At 41.3% G+C, this 20,914-nt stretch overlaps 1 protein-coding gene across 1 annotated transcript in view; it reads left to right on the top strand.

Moving 5' to 3' along the window:
• PATJ (PATJ crumbs cell polarity complex component) overlaps nucleotides 1–20,914 on the top strand; it is a 367,443-nt gene that overhangs the window by 70,563 nt on the left and 275,966 nt on the right. The window contains exons 15-17 of the mRNA XM_049774382.1: nucleotides 2,041–2,175; nucleotides 7,095–7,259; nucleotides 11,712–11,846. Of these exons, the coding sequence (XP_049630339.1) occupies nucleotides 2,041–2,175; nucleotides 7,095–7,259; nucleotides 11,712–11,846 (435 nt within the window). The remainder of the gene's footprint in view (nucleotides 1–2,040; nucleotides 2,176–7,094; nucleotides 7,260–11,711; nucleotides 11,847–20,914) is intronic.

Here is a 20,914-nt window from a genome sequence, read left to right as displayed (position 1 = left end):
AATACATGGACTATTGATGCAGGAAATAGAAATCATAATTAGTGGGGCCGGAGAGATAGCATGGAGGTAGGGCATATGCCTTTCATGCAGGAAGGTGGTTTGAATCCTGCCATCCCGTAATTAGTGGGGCCGGAGAGATAGTATGGAGGTAGGGCATATGCCTTTCATGCAGGAAGGTGGTTTGAATCCTGCCATCCCGTATGGTCCCGGAAGGAAGGAAGGAAGGAAGGAAGGAAGGAAGGAAGGAAGGAAGGAAGGAAGGAAGGAAGGAAGGAAGGAAGGAAGGAAGGAAGGAAGGAAGGAAGGGAGGGAGGGAGGGAGGGAGGGAGGGAGGGAGGGAGGGAAGGAGGGAGGGAGGGAGGGAGGGAGGGAGGAAGGAAGGAGGGAGGGAGGGAGGGAGGAAGGAAGGGAGGGAGGGAGGGAGGAAGGAAGGAAACATAATTAGTATCATTGATTATATTTAAGTTGATACAGCCACAAGGTCAAATAATCAAATGCATCTCTGAAAGTCGAATGAATCCCAACTACACTAAAGACTCATATCTCTTTCCAACATATCCTGACCTTGGACTCATATCTTTGCTTCAACACATCACTTATCTTTCTTTTGTTTGTTTGGGTTTTTTTGTTGTTGTTTGTTTTTGGGCCTGACCCAGTGACACTCAAGGGTTACTCCTGGCTTAGCACTCAGAAATCACTCCTAGCAGGCCTGGGGGACCATATGGGATGTCTGAAATCAAACTCAGGTCACCTGTGTGCAAGACAAACACCCTACCCGCTGTGCTATCACTCCAGCCCACCAACACATCACCTATCTTAGTCCATAGCATCAAATCTAGAATAAAATAGCAATTGGGTCCATTTTTACACCCAAGGGCTCTTTCCACATAGAAATTGCTCACTTAAGCTGATGAGATAGGAAAGGTTGTTGTGATTAAGAAATTGTCTGTCATGGGTTAATTCACTTAACATTGAGGGTTCCATGTTTAGAGCCTGGGGTCACTCCTGAGCCTGGGCTTCTTTGAGAGAAAAGATGCAGACTGTGCTCCAGCAGAACAAGCAACCAAGAAAAAGCAGAGCTTAAGTTCTGTGTGTTGTAAGCTGTGCGCAGGGGTCTCAGACCTCACAGGGAAATGCCATTAACTATAATGTTGGGAAAGGCTTCCTGGAAGCGGCCCTGCTTTTGCATTGAAGTGAAAAGTTAATGAGATCCTGAGGATGTGCATGTTATGGCTGAAACTCAATTATAAAAATGTTTGTAACCATTGTGCTTAAAGATTTTTTTTGGGGCCGGGCGGTGGCGCTGGAGGTAAGGTGCCTGCCTTACCTGCGCTAGCCTAGGAGACGGACCGCGGTTCGATTCCCCGGCGTCCCATATGGTCCCCCAAGCCAGGAGCGACTTCTGAGCGCATAGCCAGGAGTAACCCCTGAGCGTCACCGGGTGTGGCCCAAAAACCAAAAAAAAAAAAAAAAAAAAAAGATTTTTTTTTTCTTTTGGTTTTTGGGCCACACCCAGCAGTGCTCAGGGGTTACTCCCAGCTATGTGCTCAGAAATCACTCCTGGCTTGGGGGACGAGATGGAACTCCGGGGATCCAACCATGGGTCATCCTAGGTTAGCGCATGCAAGGCAAATGCCCTATTGCTTGTGCCTCCACTCTGGCCCCTAAATAAAAAAATTATTAAAAAGCAAACAAACATAAAACAAGATCCTAAAGAAAATGGGCGTCTCAGGGGATGGTAATCCTGGCTGATGAAGGAAGTAGAAGACCATGGGAAGATTGGAGCCCTGGCTGCTTAGCACTGCAAGTAGGGCTCTTTGTTTCCAGAAACTCTGAAATGAAAAGAAGCATGAGGAGAGGGTTACTAACAACCTCAGGGTCCTGACACACATTGTTCTTTATTGTCCTCCTTTGGCACTAAGTGATCTGAGTGAAGCAGCCAGAGAAGGGATGGGGATGTCCAAACAGTCTCTGCAGAAGGAGGAGCACCAGGACTTCGGCTCACTGTGTTTGATTTTCTTGTTCTGTGTTTTGTTACAGCTGCTGCCCATTCACACGCTGAGGCTTGGCATGGAAGTGGATTCCTTTAACGGGCACCACTACATTTCTTCGATTGTCTCGGGAGGTCCTCTTGATAAGCTGGGCCTCTTCCAGCTAGAAGATGAGCTTCTTGAGGTAAAATGTGAGGATGAAAGAGGCCCAGGGGTTGGGCCTGAGAGATAACCCAATGAGCCATCTCAAGAGTCACTCCTGGTGAGGGTTAGGTCACCAGGTGGTGCCAGGAATTAAACCTGGATCTTCTGCATACAAAGTATATGCTTTAGAAATCCACTGAACGGGGCCATCGCTTCTTGAACTTGGCAAATGCACATCTTTTTGGTTATGGTGGTTGCCAGGGTGGCCATCCTATTTATGGTACTGACAGACAAGTCACTGTGGTGCAACCAAAAATTTTTTGTGGCATTGAAGATCACAGACTATAGAGCTACAAGGCACCAACAGAATAGCACTCAGTAGTGAAGACACACCAGTACTTGGAACTCAAGACTTCACCCTTGTAAGACAACCCTTCAGCCCCTTGCACTATTCATTTTCCAGCCCCTGTGTTGTGTTCTTGATAGTTGTCAGGAAAGTGTGTCATAAATATTCTTATTACACAGACACACAAATGATAACTAGAAGAGGTGATGAGTCTAAACTAACCTTACCATGTAATCATTTTAGTCATTGTAGTCTCTTTATAGAGCATCTTGTTGTACATTTACACATATACAGTGTTTCATGTCAATATCTTAGAAAAATGGGGGGAGGGTAACATTGACAGAAGACAAAGAAAACTAAAACCCTAATGTCCTATTATAGTTTGATAGCATAATTTGTTGTTGTTGTTGTTTTGTATTGTTTGCAGGCCATAATCAAAGGTGTTTTGAAAGGCTTACTTTGGGCTCTGTTCACAGGAATCACTCCTGGTGGGATTCAGGGGTCTATATACCAGGGATGAAATTGGGGTCAGTTGGCACAAGGCATCTGCCTTGCCCATTGTACTATCTATTTGGTGTCAGTAAAAAAAAATTTTTTTTTTTGGTCTTTGAGTCACACCCAGCAGCACTCAGGGGTTACTCCTGGCTCTACACTCAGAAATTGCTCCTGGCAGGCTCGGGGGACCATATGGGATGTCAGGATTCAAACCTTCTGCATGCAAGGCAAACATCTTGCCTTCATGCTATCTCTCTGGCCCCCTCAATAAAATTCTTTTTAAGTATATAACCTCTGACCTTTTTTGTAGCATGGAATCACATTTTTTTTTCTCTCTAAGTTTTGGGGACACACCTGGAGACTCTCCGGGGTTACTCTTGGCTCTGCACTCAGGAGTCACTCTGGTGATGCTCAGGGGACCATATGGAACGCTGCTGACCCCAGGTTGATTGCTTGCAAAGCAAAAGCACTACATGCCATACTATTATTGCTCCAGCCCAGGAATTACATTTCTTTCCTGATTTTTCTGAAGTTGTCCAACTGGACAGCCTTGGACTTCTGTAGTATGGATCTGCTCTTCCCAATATCTACTTAGCACATACTCCCCTTTTAATGCAGCCAGCCGTGAGTCTGCTCACAGGCCCAGCCTCTTTTCAATTTGAGAAATTCTGGAGGACTTTTGTTCTGAGAAGACTTTCAAAGAAAATGCTAGATTGGGAAGTTCTGTAACTAGTACCACAAACCAAAACAAACAGAAACATCCACCTTTACAAACAGTGCCCTGAGTCCTTTGAACTTTAAACTGATAGAACTCTGACATTTCTTCATACTCTCTAACTTCCATGTTACTGGCTTTAACTAACTTGGCAAACTCTTAAAAAGATATGTAAACAAGCTGGAGCAATAGTGCAGTGGTAGGGCTGCCTTGTATGTAGCTGACCCAGGATGGACCTCGGTTCGATCCCTGTTGTCCCATATGATTCCTTAAGCCAGGAGTGAGTTCTGAGTAACCCCTGAGTGTCACCAGGTGTGCCCCCCCCCAAAAAAAGAGATGTAAACAAGAGTGAAGTTTAGAGTCAGCTGAAAGGCCAAAGCCTTCAAGTAGATTTAATAGAATTACTTAATTGCCTTAGCCAGGATGAAAATTCCACACACTTTGATGACAGAGATTCATTCTGAAAATCTGCATTTGCTCAGAGAGGGATGAAAATAATCTTTGTGGGATGCATCTGCATTTGTTTTAGCAGCATCTGGCCTCCTGGAACACTATGTGGAAAAGGCCAGGTTGAATTTCCAGGTTAGTGGAAAACATGCTGTGACTCAAGATCAGATTGTACCACAAAGCTGCATGGGATTTGAGGGCAGAAAAGCCATTTAAAGATGTTGTAGGTGACTTACTTTTATAGGTGGTTCAAGGAGTGCTATTGGCATGAACTCTGTAGATGAGTGCTCAAGCTATGGCCACATCACTCCTAAGTAGTTTGTAATGTGTCTGTTGTGTTGTCATAGATTTCCCCTCTGACTTGTGGAAATGGGACATTGCATTGTGGCTCTCCTATCATATATGATCAATGGTAACCAGAGACAAGTCATAAACTATACTCTGCAGTTGTAAGGTATTGAGAAATGAGATATATTTATTTGGGAGATAAGAAAATAAGGGCCGAAGGCACTGAAGTTCACTTTTCTTCCAGTAAAATAGATACATGATTAAATTAGCCATTTTAACTCTTGTTAGTATGCAGCCAGGAATATTGAATACATGTGATTTGAAGAGTGTTGACTGGTTCAGCTACTTAGCTATCAACTGTGTCTGTTGTGCCTTGGCTGCATTTAGACCTAAGACCCCACCACTGGTTTTAGAATGTGGTGGCAAAAGCAGGTGTGAAGAAATGGATTTCTAAAGTATTGGCTTCTGGCGACAAGACTGACATACAGGAATGAAACCCAGAAAGCAAGAGTTGCTGATTTTGGTTCTGAATTATATAGAGCTCAATCCTTAGGCATGTCCCTTAACTGTTTTGAGAATAACTTTCTGCCTCAATAAATCCGCCCTTTACCAGGTGTGTGGAGGATGTGATGGCATAGCTGCAGCCATGTAAACCACCCAGCACTTATGCTACTGGTACATGTTTGTACCATGGAAAAGGCACAATCCATCTTTATGGAATGGGACAGATGCAGACTGAATGATGTAATGCCATGGATCAGCACTGGCATGGTATTATGTCATCTGCAAATGTGTGTGTGTGAGTCTATGTGTGTGCTTTTTCTGGTCACAAAATCTGAATAACTGAGACTTAATAGCACTTAAGGGGGCCTCAAGCTGAACGACCTAGGGGAAATACTGTGAACTGTAAAATCAAAATCACTGCTTCTGAGTAACTAAATATAGAAACCCCAAATTCCTATAATGTTAGGCAAATAAACTCTTGAACTTTGTGTGTGTGTGTGCGTGCGTGCGTGAGTTCGTGAGTGCGTGTACTCCTGAGACCTTAAGATCAGAAACACAAATAAACTTTGGGGTTGGAACACTGTGCCCAGTCTCAGCCCAGAGCAGCTATTTCCAGAGCCATAAATCCCCTTAGTGGGGAGTGGGTAATGGAAATGGGGACCAATTCCTTTTGCAACAGAGAGTGGGAAGGAGAACTACCAGGCACCGCAATAATAATTGGAGACAATTCGCATGAATAAGTAATGAGATAAATAAATATTTAAATGTACTCCAAGATAAAAACCTGCTTCGTGATTTGCTAATTTGTTGCAGTCCTCTGAAATGCACCCTAGAACCCCTGGTACTTTGGGCTGCAGCTCCCTCTCTCTGCTGTTTATTCTTGGTGCCAGCTCTGGCCCCATTGGGTGAGTCTGAGCAGTTTCTGGACCTCTGACCATGCTTGGCCCTGTGGATTGGGTGTGCCCTGGCATGAGGTCTTCTCTGCTCGTGTTGGCAGGACCAGCGGTTCTTTCCAGGGAGAGCCTTTACCCCTTGTTGTGTCCCATTCATCAGGCATGAGGAATCTTGCAAGATGCTATGCACTTTTCCATAGAGGTTCACTCCCACAGTTACAACACAGGCTGGGCGGCTCCTTACCAAGTGTGTCTGAGACTCACAGAGACGGGGAGGCTCCCCCCCCTCCGGCAGTTATGCTTCTCTAGAAGGAGATAAAGAGACAGATGTCAAAGGAAATTGTGATGTCCTGATGCTCACCATCCATTCCAAGTTGTGCAGTTTGTAGCAGCCTGAAAATGAGCCGTAATATCTAGGGCCACATATTGTATTTGTTCCTCTTTGTTTTCTTCACTTCAAAAGAAGATATATACAGTGTGCATAGGAATTGGTTCATAGTTGTTGTTGTTGTTGTTGTTTACTATAGTCCGGTCCTCCAACGGTTTGAGGGACAGTGAACTGGTCCCCTGTTTAAATAGTTTGAGGACCACTAATTAGAGTGATAGTCTGAGGAAATGAGGAGCTGTTGGAACAATGGTTAGCAGCCCTACAGTGATAGTTAAGGAGAGATGACAACCTTGAAGCTCAGAAAGAATTGTCATGGTATCAAACATAGACAGGCCACTGCCCCCAGAAAGAATGGCACTCCACATACTTGAATGACTTTTTCTTTTTCGCACCAGAGATTGAACTCGGGTGGATCCCATGTGAGGCTTGTATGATACCACTGAGCTACATACATGTATATACTTCTTATCCTGACATCCTCAGACACTTAGAAACATTCTATACTGCATTCACCCAGGTTCAGTCAAGATTTCGTCTTAATGATTTTTGTGGGGTCCACTTTTAGCAGTGTTAAATTGGGAGGGTGAGGACCACTTCTGGCGATATTTCATCCAGCAGTGTGGGTCTGATGTATGATTAGATGGGAGAGGCATAGAAGTGGCCTCGCACACACAGAGACACAACATTTGCCATGAGCTGTCTCCCAGACTTTGACCTATCTTTGATCATTTTAAAGGATTTCTAATGATTTTAGTTTCTAGCCCATGAACATAACAAAACTTCAGTCTTAGACCTATTGGGACAGTAAAAGGCTGGTCCTGACTGGTTTGGGTAGCTCGATGTAAGCACCAGGTCTCTCTGTCTCTGATGTCCACCCCTTCAGGTCAACGGTGTCCAGCTATATGGGAAGTCACGCCGAGAAGCCGTCTCCTTCCTCAAGGAAGTGCCACCCCCTTTCACTTTGGTTTGCTGTCGGCGGTTAACTGATGATGAGGAGGCCTCAGTGGACGTGCCCAGGACCCCGATTGCCTCTCCCCTGGAGATGGAGGTATGAAACTGATACTCTGAAAGTTCTCAGTGATGTGCCCTTCTCTCTCTGGAGACCCTCAGGGGATTACAATATAGAAATCGTTTCTTGGATTTATAGGAGCCCTCAGACTCTGTAGTTTTTCCAACGAAGAAATCTTTCCTCCTTCCAGTCTCATCCCTACTAATATGACGTTAATATACAAGCATTTGAACTTGGGAGAACTTGCTTTAGCTATGGCCTGGGCTCATTTCTTTTGGCTCCCCATTCAAATCAGTTCATCTTAATACATTTTAGATGCTGGTGACTGTTGATTATCCTAATGGACTTCCCTTTTTCAGAGCCTTAAAAATATGAAGATCTAGGACCAATTTCAAAGTGTGTCTAAAAATTGCTGTAAAAGGGCCAGAGCAATAGTACAAAGGGTAAGATACTTGCTTTGTATGTGGCCAACCTGGGTTTGATCCCTGGCAAACCATTGGTCCTCTGAGGCTGCCAGGAGTGATTCCTGAGCACCATAAAAACAAACAAAAATAAAAATTGCTGTAAAAGGTTCTTAGAAGAGAATAAAATAATCCCTTCTCTGCTCTTGTATCCCTACACACCTTTTTTTTTAAAAAGAGGTCTACAGGTATGGAAAGGGTTTGAGCACATTCTACCGCATATGCCATTGTCACCTTAGTTATTATAGACTGTTAGATTCCTTTTAAGGATTGTTAACTTGTCATTCTGTACATGAAAATTTTCCTTTCACCTGTAAATCTCAAGAACAGAGCCTGGGCCAGAGTGAAAGTACAGTGGGTAGAGAACTTACCTTATACACAGCCAACCCAAGTTCCATCCCTGACACTCCATATGGGTTCCCCAAGCTAGCCAGCAGTGATCCCTGCATGCAAAGCCAGAAGGAAGCCCTAAGCACAGCCAAGTGTCATCCAAAAAATACATTAATTAATTAATTAATTAATTAATAAACCAAGAACATCTCTTCTACCTTACCCTGCCATGGATTGATGGTGAATTTTGTGCAGATAGCTTGTGTTTTCTGTTGATCTTTCTCCATGGAGAACAAGGGGACAGTGACAGTGCTGGCCTTCCCCTGTTAGAGTTAGAAAGGAATGGGGAAGGAGTGGCACACAAAGGGCTCTTCTGCCTCTCACATAGAAGGTGCGGGAAACATTGGGGCCGGAGAGATAGCATGGAGGTAAGGCGTTTGCCTTTCATGCAGGAGGTTATCCTTTTAAATCCCGGTGCCCCATATGGTCCCCTGTGCCTGCCAAAAGCAATTTCTGAGCCTGGAGCCAGGAATAACCCCTGAGCACTGCCGGGTGTGACCCAAAAACAAAACAAAACAAAACAAAAAAAAGAAGGTGCAGGAAACACTACTAGAATTGTTCTCACTCTTTCAACCTATCCATCTTCTTGCTCTGCTTCCTCCAGAAGCTAAATCTGTCTGCAACAGTCTCATCATCATCCTAGACACTTAAGTGCATGCTCTTCTTCCCTTTGCAAGAAAACCACCAGTGCCTGTTGGAAGAGACCATAAACCAACATACTTTTTTTTTTTATTGAGACCATTGTCTCTCTTTTTTTTTTTTTTTCTTTTTTGGTTTTTGGGCCACACCCGGCGGTGCTCAGGGGTTACTCCTGGCTGTCTGCTCAGAAATAGCTCCTGGCAGGCACCGGGGACCATATGGGACACTGGGATTCGAACCAACCACCTTTGGTCTGGATTGGCTGCTTGCAAGGCAAACGCCACTGTGTTATCTCTCCGGGCCCCAACATACTTTTTGTTTTCTGTTCTCTTACTCTGTACTGTGGAAGAGGCGTTTAGCGCATTAAACAGCAAGAATCATTTTTTTTTTAATATTCATCTTTGCTTAAAAATTTCTTTTTCAAAAAGAAGGGGGCCTAAAGGACACACGTTTGTGATTCTTGTTATCTTTACTAAAATTAAATGTGGGCCAGGTTTACCTTGAAAGGTTGATAAGAATGCCTTTAATCTAATCTAACAGGGTGCGTAAATCACTACCCCAGCTTGCCGGCTCTGTGATCCCATCTGTCATGCTTTACCACAATAGGTAAACAACAGCTTTGAATTATGCTAAATGTCAACCTCACTTCCCATTAGTTGATTGCTTTCCATTCTGTAAAAACCCAAGTTAGGCAGAACCGACTGTATCAAAGTGATATATTTATTTCAGGTGGGAGTCTAATATCGCATATACCTTAGATACACCAAAATTTCTATAAACTCGGGTTTTGTAAATTTTTTTGTAGTTTCTTAAATTCCTGACTCGCTTTTTATCAGCTCCTCCTCCTCCTCCTTCTTCTTTTTTTTTTTTTTTATTTGTTTCTTCTATTTATTTCCATACCAACAAAGGTTCTTATATCCTTGTCTGGTAAAGCCACTGAGCCAGAATTCTAGTACTCATTAATCAGTGAGGATATTAAAGTTCCCAATAAAACATCAGTCACTTTGTTTTAGCCCTTGAAACTTCGTTTCATATTGAAATATATAAATTTTTTTATTGTAAAGTATACCATTTCTTCACATCAGGCTGATATATACAGATGTTATCGATCCAGAACATCCCCCCTAATTTCAAGTTTTGTAATTCAAGCACCAAGAAATTGTTCCCATGTTTAGATTCAATCCACCATGGATTGGGTTTTGATTTTCCATATCCTGAGGGAAACGGTCTGAGATGTGGACCAAACTTAATTTTTAAAATGTTTTTTATTAGCTCCGGTGCTTTGCGCCTTCAAATGTAGAGGACATTACCCCCTTCTGCGCCCCCCCACCCTTTGATGACGGAATATAGGCTTCCATATACAGCTCTCTCAAATTGTTGTTTAGAGGAACAAGGCACTTTCAATTAATTTATTGTATTGAGATTATCTAATGTCCTAAGGAGTCTACTTTGGAAGATTATTGGTTTGTAGCTTTTATTAAAGGGAGTTTCCTGGGAAGCTCATTCAAATATGGCTGATTAATTAACACATTAAACACTTTTAACACATTGAACCTGCTGGCTAAGCCTAAGGGGGTTGGTTTGAATGGTAAACCCTACTGCATCCTGAGTATTTTTGTCTAGGAGCTAGTATTTTGTTAGTTGCTAGGGCTACAAGGAAAAGGAAGATAGGAGGCCACTTGCCTTGCATGTGTCTTCACCCACCCACCCCTCACCTCTACCCCTACATCGATTCCCAGCACTGCATATGGTCTCCAAGCATACCAGGAAGATGTAGCTTCTTATCACAGAGCCAGCAATAGCCCCTTAGCATCCAGATCTGCCCCTAATCCTTCAGACAACTCCTTTCCCCTCAAAAAGTGGAAAAGGAAAGAAGAAATTATAGAGTTTCAAAGAGAAACTTGAAAAAAGAAGCTCTGGATATGGTGCCTCTGTCTCAGTCGTCTCTTTCATACTTACTAAAATTCAATACTGTCGTGAATCTTGTCCCTGAACAAGGACCGAAGAACTGTGGGTTTGATGCCAGAGAAAACACCCCCAAAAAAGTATTGGCAATTATTACATCATGTTGGCTAGTCTTGCTGGCCTAATTCCTCAAAGTAGTAGTTCCTTACGATTTCATTGTTTCAATTGAGTAATTTGTACCTGCTTTTCTTTTCTTTATTATTTATTTACTTAGTGGTCTGGGGACTGACTTGGGGTTTCATACATGCGAGACAAATGCCCTGCTGAACCACATTTGACTGTTTTTCGACTTACTTGACTCTTAAAGATTTGGAGGTCGGGAGCTGTTTGTTTCTGCCTTTATTTTCTTTCCTAGTAAAGATTTTCTGAAAGACGCTTAGGAACCAGCATCAATGGTTTCTCTGCACCCTGCCCCAGTATCTCTCTGTGTTGGCTTCTCTCTGTCTCTCACTGGATGATGAATTCAGGTACTGCTGCTAAAATCTCTTGCAAGCAATGACTTTGTCTAATGTCTTTACTTTTTCTTAAGTTTTATTTGTATTTTTTTTTCTTTTATGCTTCTAATGGGATGACAGAACTCATTGAAGTATAAGAGGTCAGTGTGAATGCTTTGCAAACAACAGGTCCTTTACATGAGAAAATACAGTATGAATCATGGTCAATCTATTCAAATGTCCATCAAGATCGCCTTCCAGAGCCCCCATTGCATGACCCTTAAAAAATGGAAGAGAATAGGGCCCGAGAGATAGCATAGTGGTAGGGCGTTTTTCTTGCACGCAGCCAATCCAGGAACCTGGTAGTTCTAATCCCAGCATCCCATATAGTCCCCCAAGCCTGCCAGAGTACAGAGCCATGGGTAACCCCTGAGTGCCACCGGGTGTAACCCAAAAACCAAAAAATATAAAAATTGAAGAGAATAATCGCATGCATAAGAAAAATGCCCATTTGGCAATAAACAATGCTATTCCACTGAAGTTGGTTCTTCTCAGAACTGGCAAGATGGTGTTTCCAAACAGTGTCTTCTTTGGTTTTTCAGACCATCCACAATGTCGATGTCCATCCTGAAGATGAGGATGAAGATGGAGAGTTAGCACTCTGGTCGCCTGAAGTCAAGATTGTCCAGTTAGTAAAAGATCAGAAAGGCTTAGGATTCAGCATTTTGGATTACCAGGTAAAAACACCTCTTTAAAGTGTTCTTTGACCACCTAATTTGTTTGTATTCAATTTCTGCAAAAGCATAGTTATTTAAAGGTTAGCTTCTGAAACTCGGGGTCATGTACCTTTAAAATTTTCCTTTAAAAGAAATTCCTGGGATCAGAGAGATAGCATGGAGGTAGGGCTTTCACTTGCATGCAGAAGGACGGTAGTTCGAATTTCAGCATCCCATGTGGTCCCCCGAGCCTGCCAGGAGCAATTTCTGAGCATAGAGCCAGGAGTAACCCCTGAATGCTGCCAAGTGTGAACCCAAAACCGAAAAATTCCTTTATAGTTAACTTATCAATAAAAGTTTGATTTGTTGTTTCTGTTTTATATGCCTGTATATCCAGAATCACATAAAATTTCCTGGGTGAAAAGAGGTCCTTAGTGGAAAAAATTTAAGAAGCTCTGGTTTAAAGCACCTATTAACAGGAGGACTGGAATGATTAAAAATATAATGCTACGTTCAAAGATGGAAGTGTTGTAATTTCCATTGTTATCTTTACAATCGATAGTTCCCTTAGTGAATAAAATGATGGATGATGTAATAACTGGACAGTAAAGGAAGCAATCGCTTTATACCCAGGGATGTATTTAGAGACTGGAATGGGATGAAATTGTTTTATATGAAGGGTTTTTCCTCCCAGCTTTATTGAGATATATTTCACATTCCATAAAATCTGTCCATTCAAAGCACACTGGTTGGTCATTCTCAGTATATTCAGAGCTGTACCACCATCACCATAGACTGCCTTGGAGGGTGTCCATTATTCACCATTCCTCCAAAAGAACATCTGTACATGTCATTTCCAGTTACCACTCTTTCTTTTTTTTGTTTTTGTTTTTGTTTTTGGGTCACATCCTGCAGCACTCAAGAGTTACTCCTGACACTGTGCTTAGAAATCACCCCTAGAGGGCCCGGAGAGATAGCACAGCGGCGTTTGCCTTGCAAGCAGCCGATCCAGGACCAAAGGTGGTTGGTTCAAATCCCGGTGTCCCATATGGTCCCCCGTGCCTGCCAGGAGCTATTTCTGAGCAGACAGCCAGGAGTAACCCCTGAGCACCGCCGGGTGTGGCCTAAACCCCCCCCCCAAAAAAAAGATAAAAATAAAAATAAAAAAATAAAAAATTAAAAAAGATATCACCCCTAGCAGACTCGGTGGACCATATGGGATACCAGAAATTGAACCACCTTCCATCCTGGGTTGGCCATGTGCAAGGCAAATACCCTACCACTGTGCTATCTCTCTAGCCCCAGTTATCACTCTCTTGTCCTCACCCTTTATCTGAAGATTCTATAGTTTTGCTTACCTGTTTATTTTGATGAACTTAATTAAATAGAAGTGTCACTACCAAAATTCTATAACTTGTTAACATCTATTATTATGATATTTATAGGTACTCTAATAATTACGAGGGTAAAGTTAGAAGCAATAGGGCAGTTGAAGGGGTGTGAAAGATAAAGGCAGATGTCTGAGAATTATTATCATTGGCCAGTTCACAGTATTTTTAGAGCTTTGATTATCATGGAGAATTAAAACTGTTGGCAAGACAATTTCTTCACTTTTAAGACACATCTTTCAGGGCTTTCGTGCCGCCTAAACACATTGTGGTTTAATAAAGCCAAATGTACTCTATCAAAGCACATAAAATGCCAAGTTATATAAAAATCAATTCTTTTTTTAATATAACAAGACAATCGCGAACAGATTAAAAGAAAAATACTTCGGGCTTTATGTAAGAACATTAACTTCCATATTTTGGCAGTGATTAGAGGTTACAGGAATAGATTCTATCTATTTTGTTTGGTTTGGCATATTTTTATACCAGATCACCTCTCCATTATTAAAGCTTCTCTTTGGAATATGATTGAATTATACTTTGTTGATTCCAAATAATGCATATTTTGGGAAATATTTTTTTTTTGTCAAGCAATAACAATCCTGTAAGATTCTGGAAGTTTACTTATTACTATTATGTCATATAAAAGAAATGGCAGTTAGTGTCTCATTTTTTTTCCTTCTTCAGTGTAGCCCTATTACCTAGGACATGTTGGGTCATTAATATTTGCAGAACAATTGAATAATTTAGAAGAGCCAGAATTAGCTGGGGTTAAATGAGCACATTAAGGAAGTTTTTGTTCATTTGGGGTCTCCACCTGGTATTGCTTAGGGGCTGCTCCCAGCTCTGCTTCAGGGTTGCTGCTAGTGGAACTCGGGGACCCTGTAGTGGTGGAAATCAAACTGGGCCTCCAGCATGTAAAAGCGAGTGCTCTGGCCCATTGCAGAAGCTCCCCAGTCCCCAAACAAGATTTTTGTTGTTGTTGTTAGTATTGTTGTTATGTTTAATAATATTGTCATTATAATCATTATAATAATTAATCAGTGTGATTTAGTTTAAAACTTCATTTTAGGTCCAGGGAAATAACTCCCTAGATGAAGCACATATATTGCATATAGGACTACCAGGTTCAGTCCTTAGCAATGTATGGTCCCTTAAGCACTTTCAGAGAGCAATTTCTAGTATCTAGCCAGGAGTAACCCCAGAGCATTGCTGTAGGTCAGCCAAATACAACAAACAAAATACCTTTCAGATGTGATCTTAGATTCATGTCTATTTTCATTGCTATTGAAATGTATCACTTTCTTATATATTCAATGTTTTTTTTTTCCTTCGTAAATGGCATTACCTATAAATGTTATTTTGAATTTGTACATTATTAGAGATGGACATTAAAGTTTTTTTGCCACACCTAGTTGTGCCTAGGGTCTACTCCTAACTCTGCACTCAGGGATCACTCCTGGTAGGCTTAGGGGAGCTTATATTCCCTGGGGATCACCCTGAGACCAACAACATGCAAGGCCAGCACCTTAACTATATCTCTGTTCCCAAGAAATTTAAACAAAAATAATCTCAATAAAGGATGGGAAAAGAACTGATAGTCCTTAAATTTAGTCTGTTCATAGTCTTACTGCCTTATATAACAGAAGAAAAATAAATAATTGGTTTGAGTTTTCTTGTTATCAATATAGTCAGTTGTACGTATGAAATATTTTTCTTCCACTGCATTCCTATAGGCATATAACTTTGATATTTTATTACATTTTATTTTTATTTCTAAATTCTAGGTTTTCTTCATCTCTTACTTCTCACCATTACCATTACACACACTGGCACTTATTTCTGTGCAAATTATATGATGTAATTACCCTTATAAAAGAAAGGTTTAATATATATTCATATGGATATAAATTATATATGTTCATATATTGCTTTCTTGGCATCTCAGAGAACAATTGGGAAAATAGTCCATTTGCTGAACACTAGTTTCAGAGCTCAGCTTATTTGCCTCTGTAGCTAAATATTGGAAAGTTTAGATGAAGGTTTTCTTAAGTCAGACTCCAAAACACTTAATTTTTGGCAGCACGTTTTGACCATTTGTCAGTGGTAGATAGAACTGTTGCCCAAGATGACATCTAGATGGCATGTGACCACTATTTCAAATTTGGTTTGGGGCAGGTTAATTAATTGGCCACACTGTCTCCTGTTATAATTAGGTCATAAATTCTAAAGTTCACAAATATTTTTTGCAAGGCCAGGTGAAGGTTTAACAAAAGCCACTGGAGGCCACATCCTTGGTTATTATTATATTTGTTGTGTCCCTTGTGAATTTATTAGGTTGATGAATAAGGCCAATTGCATCCCAACCCCTAGTCACACTCCCAGGCTTTGTGTATTTATAATAAAAACACTAAAGCCACGAGAAAAAACTTTTAGAGTCATGGGGGCTTGCGGATGGCAAAGAACCCTCATTACTTTAACCGCTAGAAAAGACTGAAATTTCACTTTGGAATATTAACTTCAACTAACCATCAAATAAGAACTTCTTCAGGAACTTGGCAAGATTATCTATACAACATCTGGGAGATAGAATAGCAGGCTTGGTGCTTGCCTTGCACACGGCCAACCCACATTTAACCCTGGCACCCCATAGGGTTCACCAAGCACTGCCAAAAGTGATCTCTGAGTACAGAGCCAGGACTAATCCCTGAACATAGCCAGGTGCAGCCCAGAAACCAAAAACAAACAAAAAGATTATACACAACATCTACTTCATTGGTACTTAAGCAATTTAAAAAGTGCAGGATATAATATCTATTGTCTCCCTTCCCCTTTACTTTTAATTACTAGAACCCAGGGCCTCATGTACACAAGGCATGCACTCATAATACTAAGCCACATTCTTGGCCCAGTTTTAAATCAAAAGATTATGGTGCATTAAAAATATTAGTATTGGGACTGAAGCAGTAACACAACAGATAGGGCATTTTCCTTGCACGTAGCCAACCAGCTTCAATCCCTGGCATCTTATATGGTTTTTCTGAGCCTGCCAGGAGTAATTTCTGAGTGCAGAGTCAGGAATAACCCCTGAGCCCTGCTAGTGTGGTCCCCACCCCACCCCAAATCTTAGTGTGTAGAGAAGTAGGAACTATTTGATTTTTATGGAAATGTGAACACTTGATCATTGAATTCAGACAATATGCAGACATACTTTGGTGACATTCTCAAAGGCAGAGCTACACTAGCTGATGCTTGTGCATGATCAATATTTCCTACTTCTACTAGGAAAACTAATAAGGAGATACCTTTCTTAAGTGAAGCCTGCAATTAATTGTAAAATCACATCCTTAAGAGCAGCCAGCTTTTGATGAGCCATAGGGGAATTAGCCAGTGGTGGATTACTGGGCAGTCATTTTTTTATTTTCACAGAAATTAAGCTGAACTGTAGGAGAAGATGAGTGCCAAAGAAAGGATCTTTGAATTGGCTATGGGAGGGTGGGGGCCACTGTCTGGGCAGAACATTCAAGGTCTCTTTGTTGCTGGAATTGGGATGACTGAGCAGGGAAGCACAGTTTGCCTTGATCCCTGAAACAAAGTTGTGTAACTCAGCCACATGGCCAAAGAGAAAGGGTGGGAGTTATTGTCATGAGAGGCATTTTAAGTAGACTGGGGCAAAGCAAAAGGAGTAAGCTAGTGGGCTGTGGAATCAGTTTGTCTATCTGGTCATCAGTTTTTTCTGTTTGTTTGTTTGTTTGTTTTGGGGTCACACCCAGCAGCTCTCAGAGGTTATGCTTGGCTCTGCACTCAGAAATTGCTCCAGGCAGGCTCAGAGGACCATATGGAATGTCAGGATTTGAACCACTATCAGTTCTGGGTTGGCTGCGTGCAAGGCAAATGCCCTACTGCTATGCTATTGTTCCAGCTCTGGTCATTAGTTCCTTTGTGGACTCTGATTCGAATGAAGGGGGATGATTTGTTCATTTCAGATAAGCTCACTCCTCTTTGTAGGAATGAGTTAAAAATCCTGTGGGCCGGAATGGTGGTGCTGAGCTGTAAGGTGTCTGCCTTGCTGGTGCTAGCCTAGGACAGACCGCGGTTTGATCCCCTGGTGTCCCAGATGGTCCCCCAAACCAGGGGAGATTTCTGAGCGCATAGCCAGGAGTAACCCCTGAGCGTCACTGGGTGTGGCCCCAAAAAACAAAACAAAATAGAAAACAAAATTAAAAAAAATCCTGCCCTGTATGGGATTTGATTGTTGGTCACTGTGGCATCAGACTTTATGGGAATCTATCATAAAATATAACCAAGGGGTCAATTTATCAAAAGAGGGAATATCTGGCTTAACTCAGCCCTCTTTTCTCAGCAACATAAAATTCTTCAGGTATGGGTCTGGAGAGATAGCACAGCAGCGTTTGCCTTGCAAGCAGCCGATCCAGGACCAAAAGGTGGTTGGTTCGAATCCCAGTGTCCCATATGGTCTCCCGTGCCTGCCAGGAGCTATTTCTGAGCAGATAGCCAGGAGTAACCCCTGAGCGCTGCCGGGTGTGGCCCCCCCCCTCAAAAAAAAAACCTTCAGTTATTGGTCTGGAGTGATAGCACAATGGGTAGGGTGTTTGCCTTACACACAGCCAACCTGGGTTCAATTCCTGGCATCTACATATAGGAGCGCAGAGTATATAATCATATAGTCCCCAAAGACTTTCAAGAGTGATTTCTGAGCTCAGAGCCAGGTAACCCCTGAGCACCATTGGATGTGGCCAAAAACAAAAACAAACAAGCAAAAACAAACAAGCATAACCCACCCAAAGCCAGACATTCTATTTACTTATTTGGCTAGAATTTTTTGGTGGTGGGGTAGAATGGGTTGAGAGTGGGGGACTCAAGGGCTATTTTTAGGAAGTGCCTAGAGAACCAGGTGGTGCTGGGAGTCGAACCAGCCTAGGGCACCCACACGTGAAGCATACACTCTTGTTCTCTGGAAGAATCTCCCCAGAAATATTTCAGGCACTTTTTTCTTTGCTTTTTTTTCTTGCCATGTCAAGTCACCAACCATGTTCCTTGTGCAAGAAAGGCAAATATCCTACTACTGGGCTAACATCCTTGGCCCCCAAAATCTTAATTTCTTAAAAATAAGCTGCTCAATGATATCCTCACATTTTAATGCTAATGTGACAGCTTAGTACAGCATAAAAAAATTAATACAGTATGCCCCTGTATGTTCTGCAAAAGCTAGAGTTTGTTGCCTTAAAAGAAAATTACTTCGGATTTTAAAATCTTAAATCAGGTCAAGTAACTTGGTGTGAGTTAATAGACAGAATTAAATACTTATTAAGTAGTAGGAGAGTTTGTAATCTTTAATTTCTATCCCCCAAATATTCAAATAAACTTAGAACTGGGTGGATTTTACCTTCTATTGACCTTATAAATTAAACATAGCAGGTGGATACTCTCTGGTGTTTTGATTTATATTGAACTTTGAATAACCCCTCATGATTATAACTCACTGGAAATGTTTGACATTAGCCAATTTTTGAACATTAGCCATGATATTGCCATTCATTGTTCTCTTGAATTTCAATGATTTAGAAGGCAAAATTTATTAACCAATAATTCTCTCTCCCACATCCCATTTCTTTTTTTGCTCTACCCTCTAAGACAGAGGAATTCAGTTTCTGCCAACACAGATATTTTTGAAAGGCTTTGGGATTATTTCAGACTATAAGAGTGATAAAAATAGAAAGCATAATAGTATTTCCATTAGGAGGTATTGATAATGCTTTAAAATATTGTCTGAGAAGCCAAAGGCAACCAATAGCTTATTTGGGGGGGTGTACCCCCCATATTCTCATAAAGACTAAGAGTAATGTATTTTTCTTAACAGAAAAAATGCACTATTAAACAGAAATGCTGCTAACCAAGGATGAAACTCTGTGTTAGGGTGTAGGCTTTAAAGTTTAAATAAACATCTGAATGGTGGAAGAGGATTTGGGCCAGACCTGGAGGTGAGAGGGATTGAACCAGGGTCAACCACCAACAAAGCAAGCACCTTAACTTTGGTATTTTCCTCTCCAGGCTACATGAATTTTGATCTCTGATACAAAAAAAAAAAATTAACTCCTATTATGACCATAAAATCATTATGGTTATTGTTAAATCTTGGATATGGCATGGCTTAGTGTTTGTGAGAAAAACTAAATGCTGTGTTTTTGCAATTAGATGGACTTTCTTTAGTTTGTGGAAAGAGGACGTTGGCAGTGTTCAGTGTTCAGAGGTAATGCCAATATGTGCTACCAGGGATTGAACATGAGTTAGACATATATAATGCCACCACCTTATCCTCTGTACTATCTCCTCAGCCCATGGAATACTCTCTTTATAAAAGCTTTTTTTTTTTTTTTTTGGTTTTTGGTTTTTGGTTTCTAAGCCACACCTGGTGATGCTCAGAGGTTACTCCTGGCTATGCGCTCAGAAATCACTCCTGGCTTGGGGGAACCATATGGGACACCAGAGGATCAAACCACCATCTGTCCTAGGCTAGTGCATGCAAGGCAGACACCTTACCACTTGCCCCATCACTCTGGCCCCTATAAAAGTTTTTAAGGATAGAGCTTCAGTAAAATACTTGCTGTGCATATGTGAGACCTTGGCTTTGATTGGGCAGGGAAAGGTCTTTTTCTGTTTGTTTTTGTTTCATTTTAGAGTCACTCCCAGCAGTGCTCAGGATTTATCCCTGGCTTTGCACAGAGATCACTGTTGTTCCTTTGGCATTCATGTCTAATTCTTTTTAATAACTTGATAGTTTATTAACATTGATATGTAACTATTTACTCATGCAACCTTCTTTGTCCAGTTGCTAGGTATCCAAATGAGTAGATATCCTTGTCATACTCTTTTGTATAAAAAAAAAAGTAGAAAGAAATTCCTAGAAATGGAATTGATCATCACAAGAACATATGTCTTTTCCATTTTAATACATATTTGTGGAATTGCCTGGATATAGCAGTTTGTAAGACACATGTATTTGGATCATTTAAAATTGAAGCCATCTTGCGCAGAGATGTGGCTGAGGGCCTTGCATGAGTGATATCATGGCTTCCCTGCCCAGCACCATCTATGACAGGGAAATTTGACACCTTTTGTCTCTAGTCATTTTTGTTCAGATCACTCTCCCAGAAAATAAAGTGTAAGACCTAATTCATGAGTTTGCTAATGGTTTTCATTGATATGGACAGATTAAGTGAGAGCAATATATGACTATCCATTTTGTTTCAACTTTATATGGCAGTAATTGATTTATTGACCCTAACAGCTAAAAGGGCATAAACTATTTATATTCAGACTATGACTTTTTAGAATGCAAAAGTCCTTTCCTATTTCTTCCACTAGCTTTAATCTAGTTTATTGGAAAATTGAGTTTAAAATTAGAAAAATGAGGACTAATTTTTGCCACAAAGCTTGATTGAGATGGGAGTGAGTGCACAGAATATGTTAGTCTGTGGAAACCCAAAACATTTACAGTCACATTTGTTGATTATAGTATCTAGAATACAGAATCTGATGTAATTATAATATCTAAGCAGTACATGTATTTATAATAACATTAAAAAGTCATGGGCCAGAGAGATAGCATGGAGGTAAGGCATTTGCCTTGCATGCAGAAGGACAGTGGTTCGAATCCCAGCATCCCATATGGTCCCCCAA

This window comes from Suncus etruscus, chromosome 6 (assembly GCF_024139225.1).
Source record: "Suncus etruscus isolate mSunEtr1 chromosome 6, mSunEtr1.pri.cur, whole genome shotgun sequence".
Taxonomy (NCBI): Eukaryota; Metazoa; Chordata; class Mammalia; order Eulipotyphla; family Soricidae; genus Suncus; species Suncus etruscus.
This window is presented reverse-complemented; position numbering and strand designations above follow the sequence as displayed.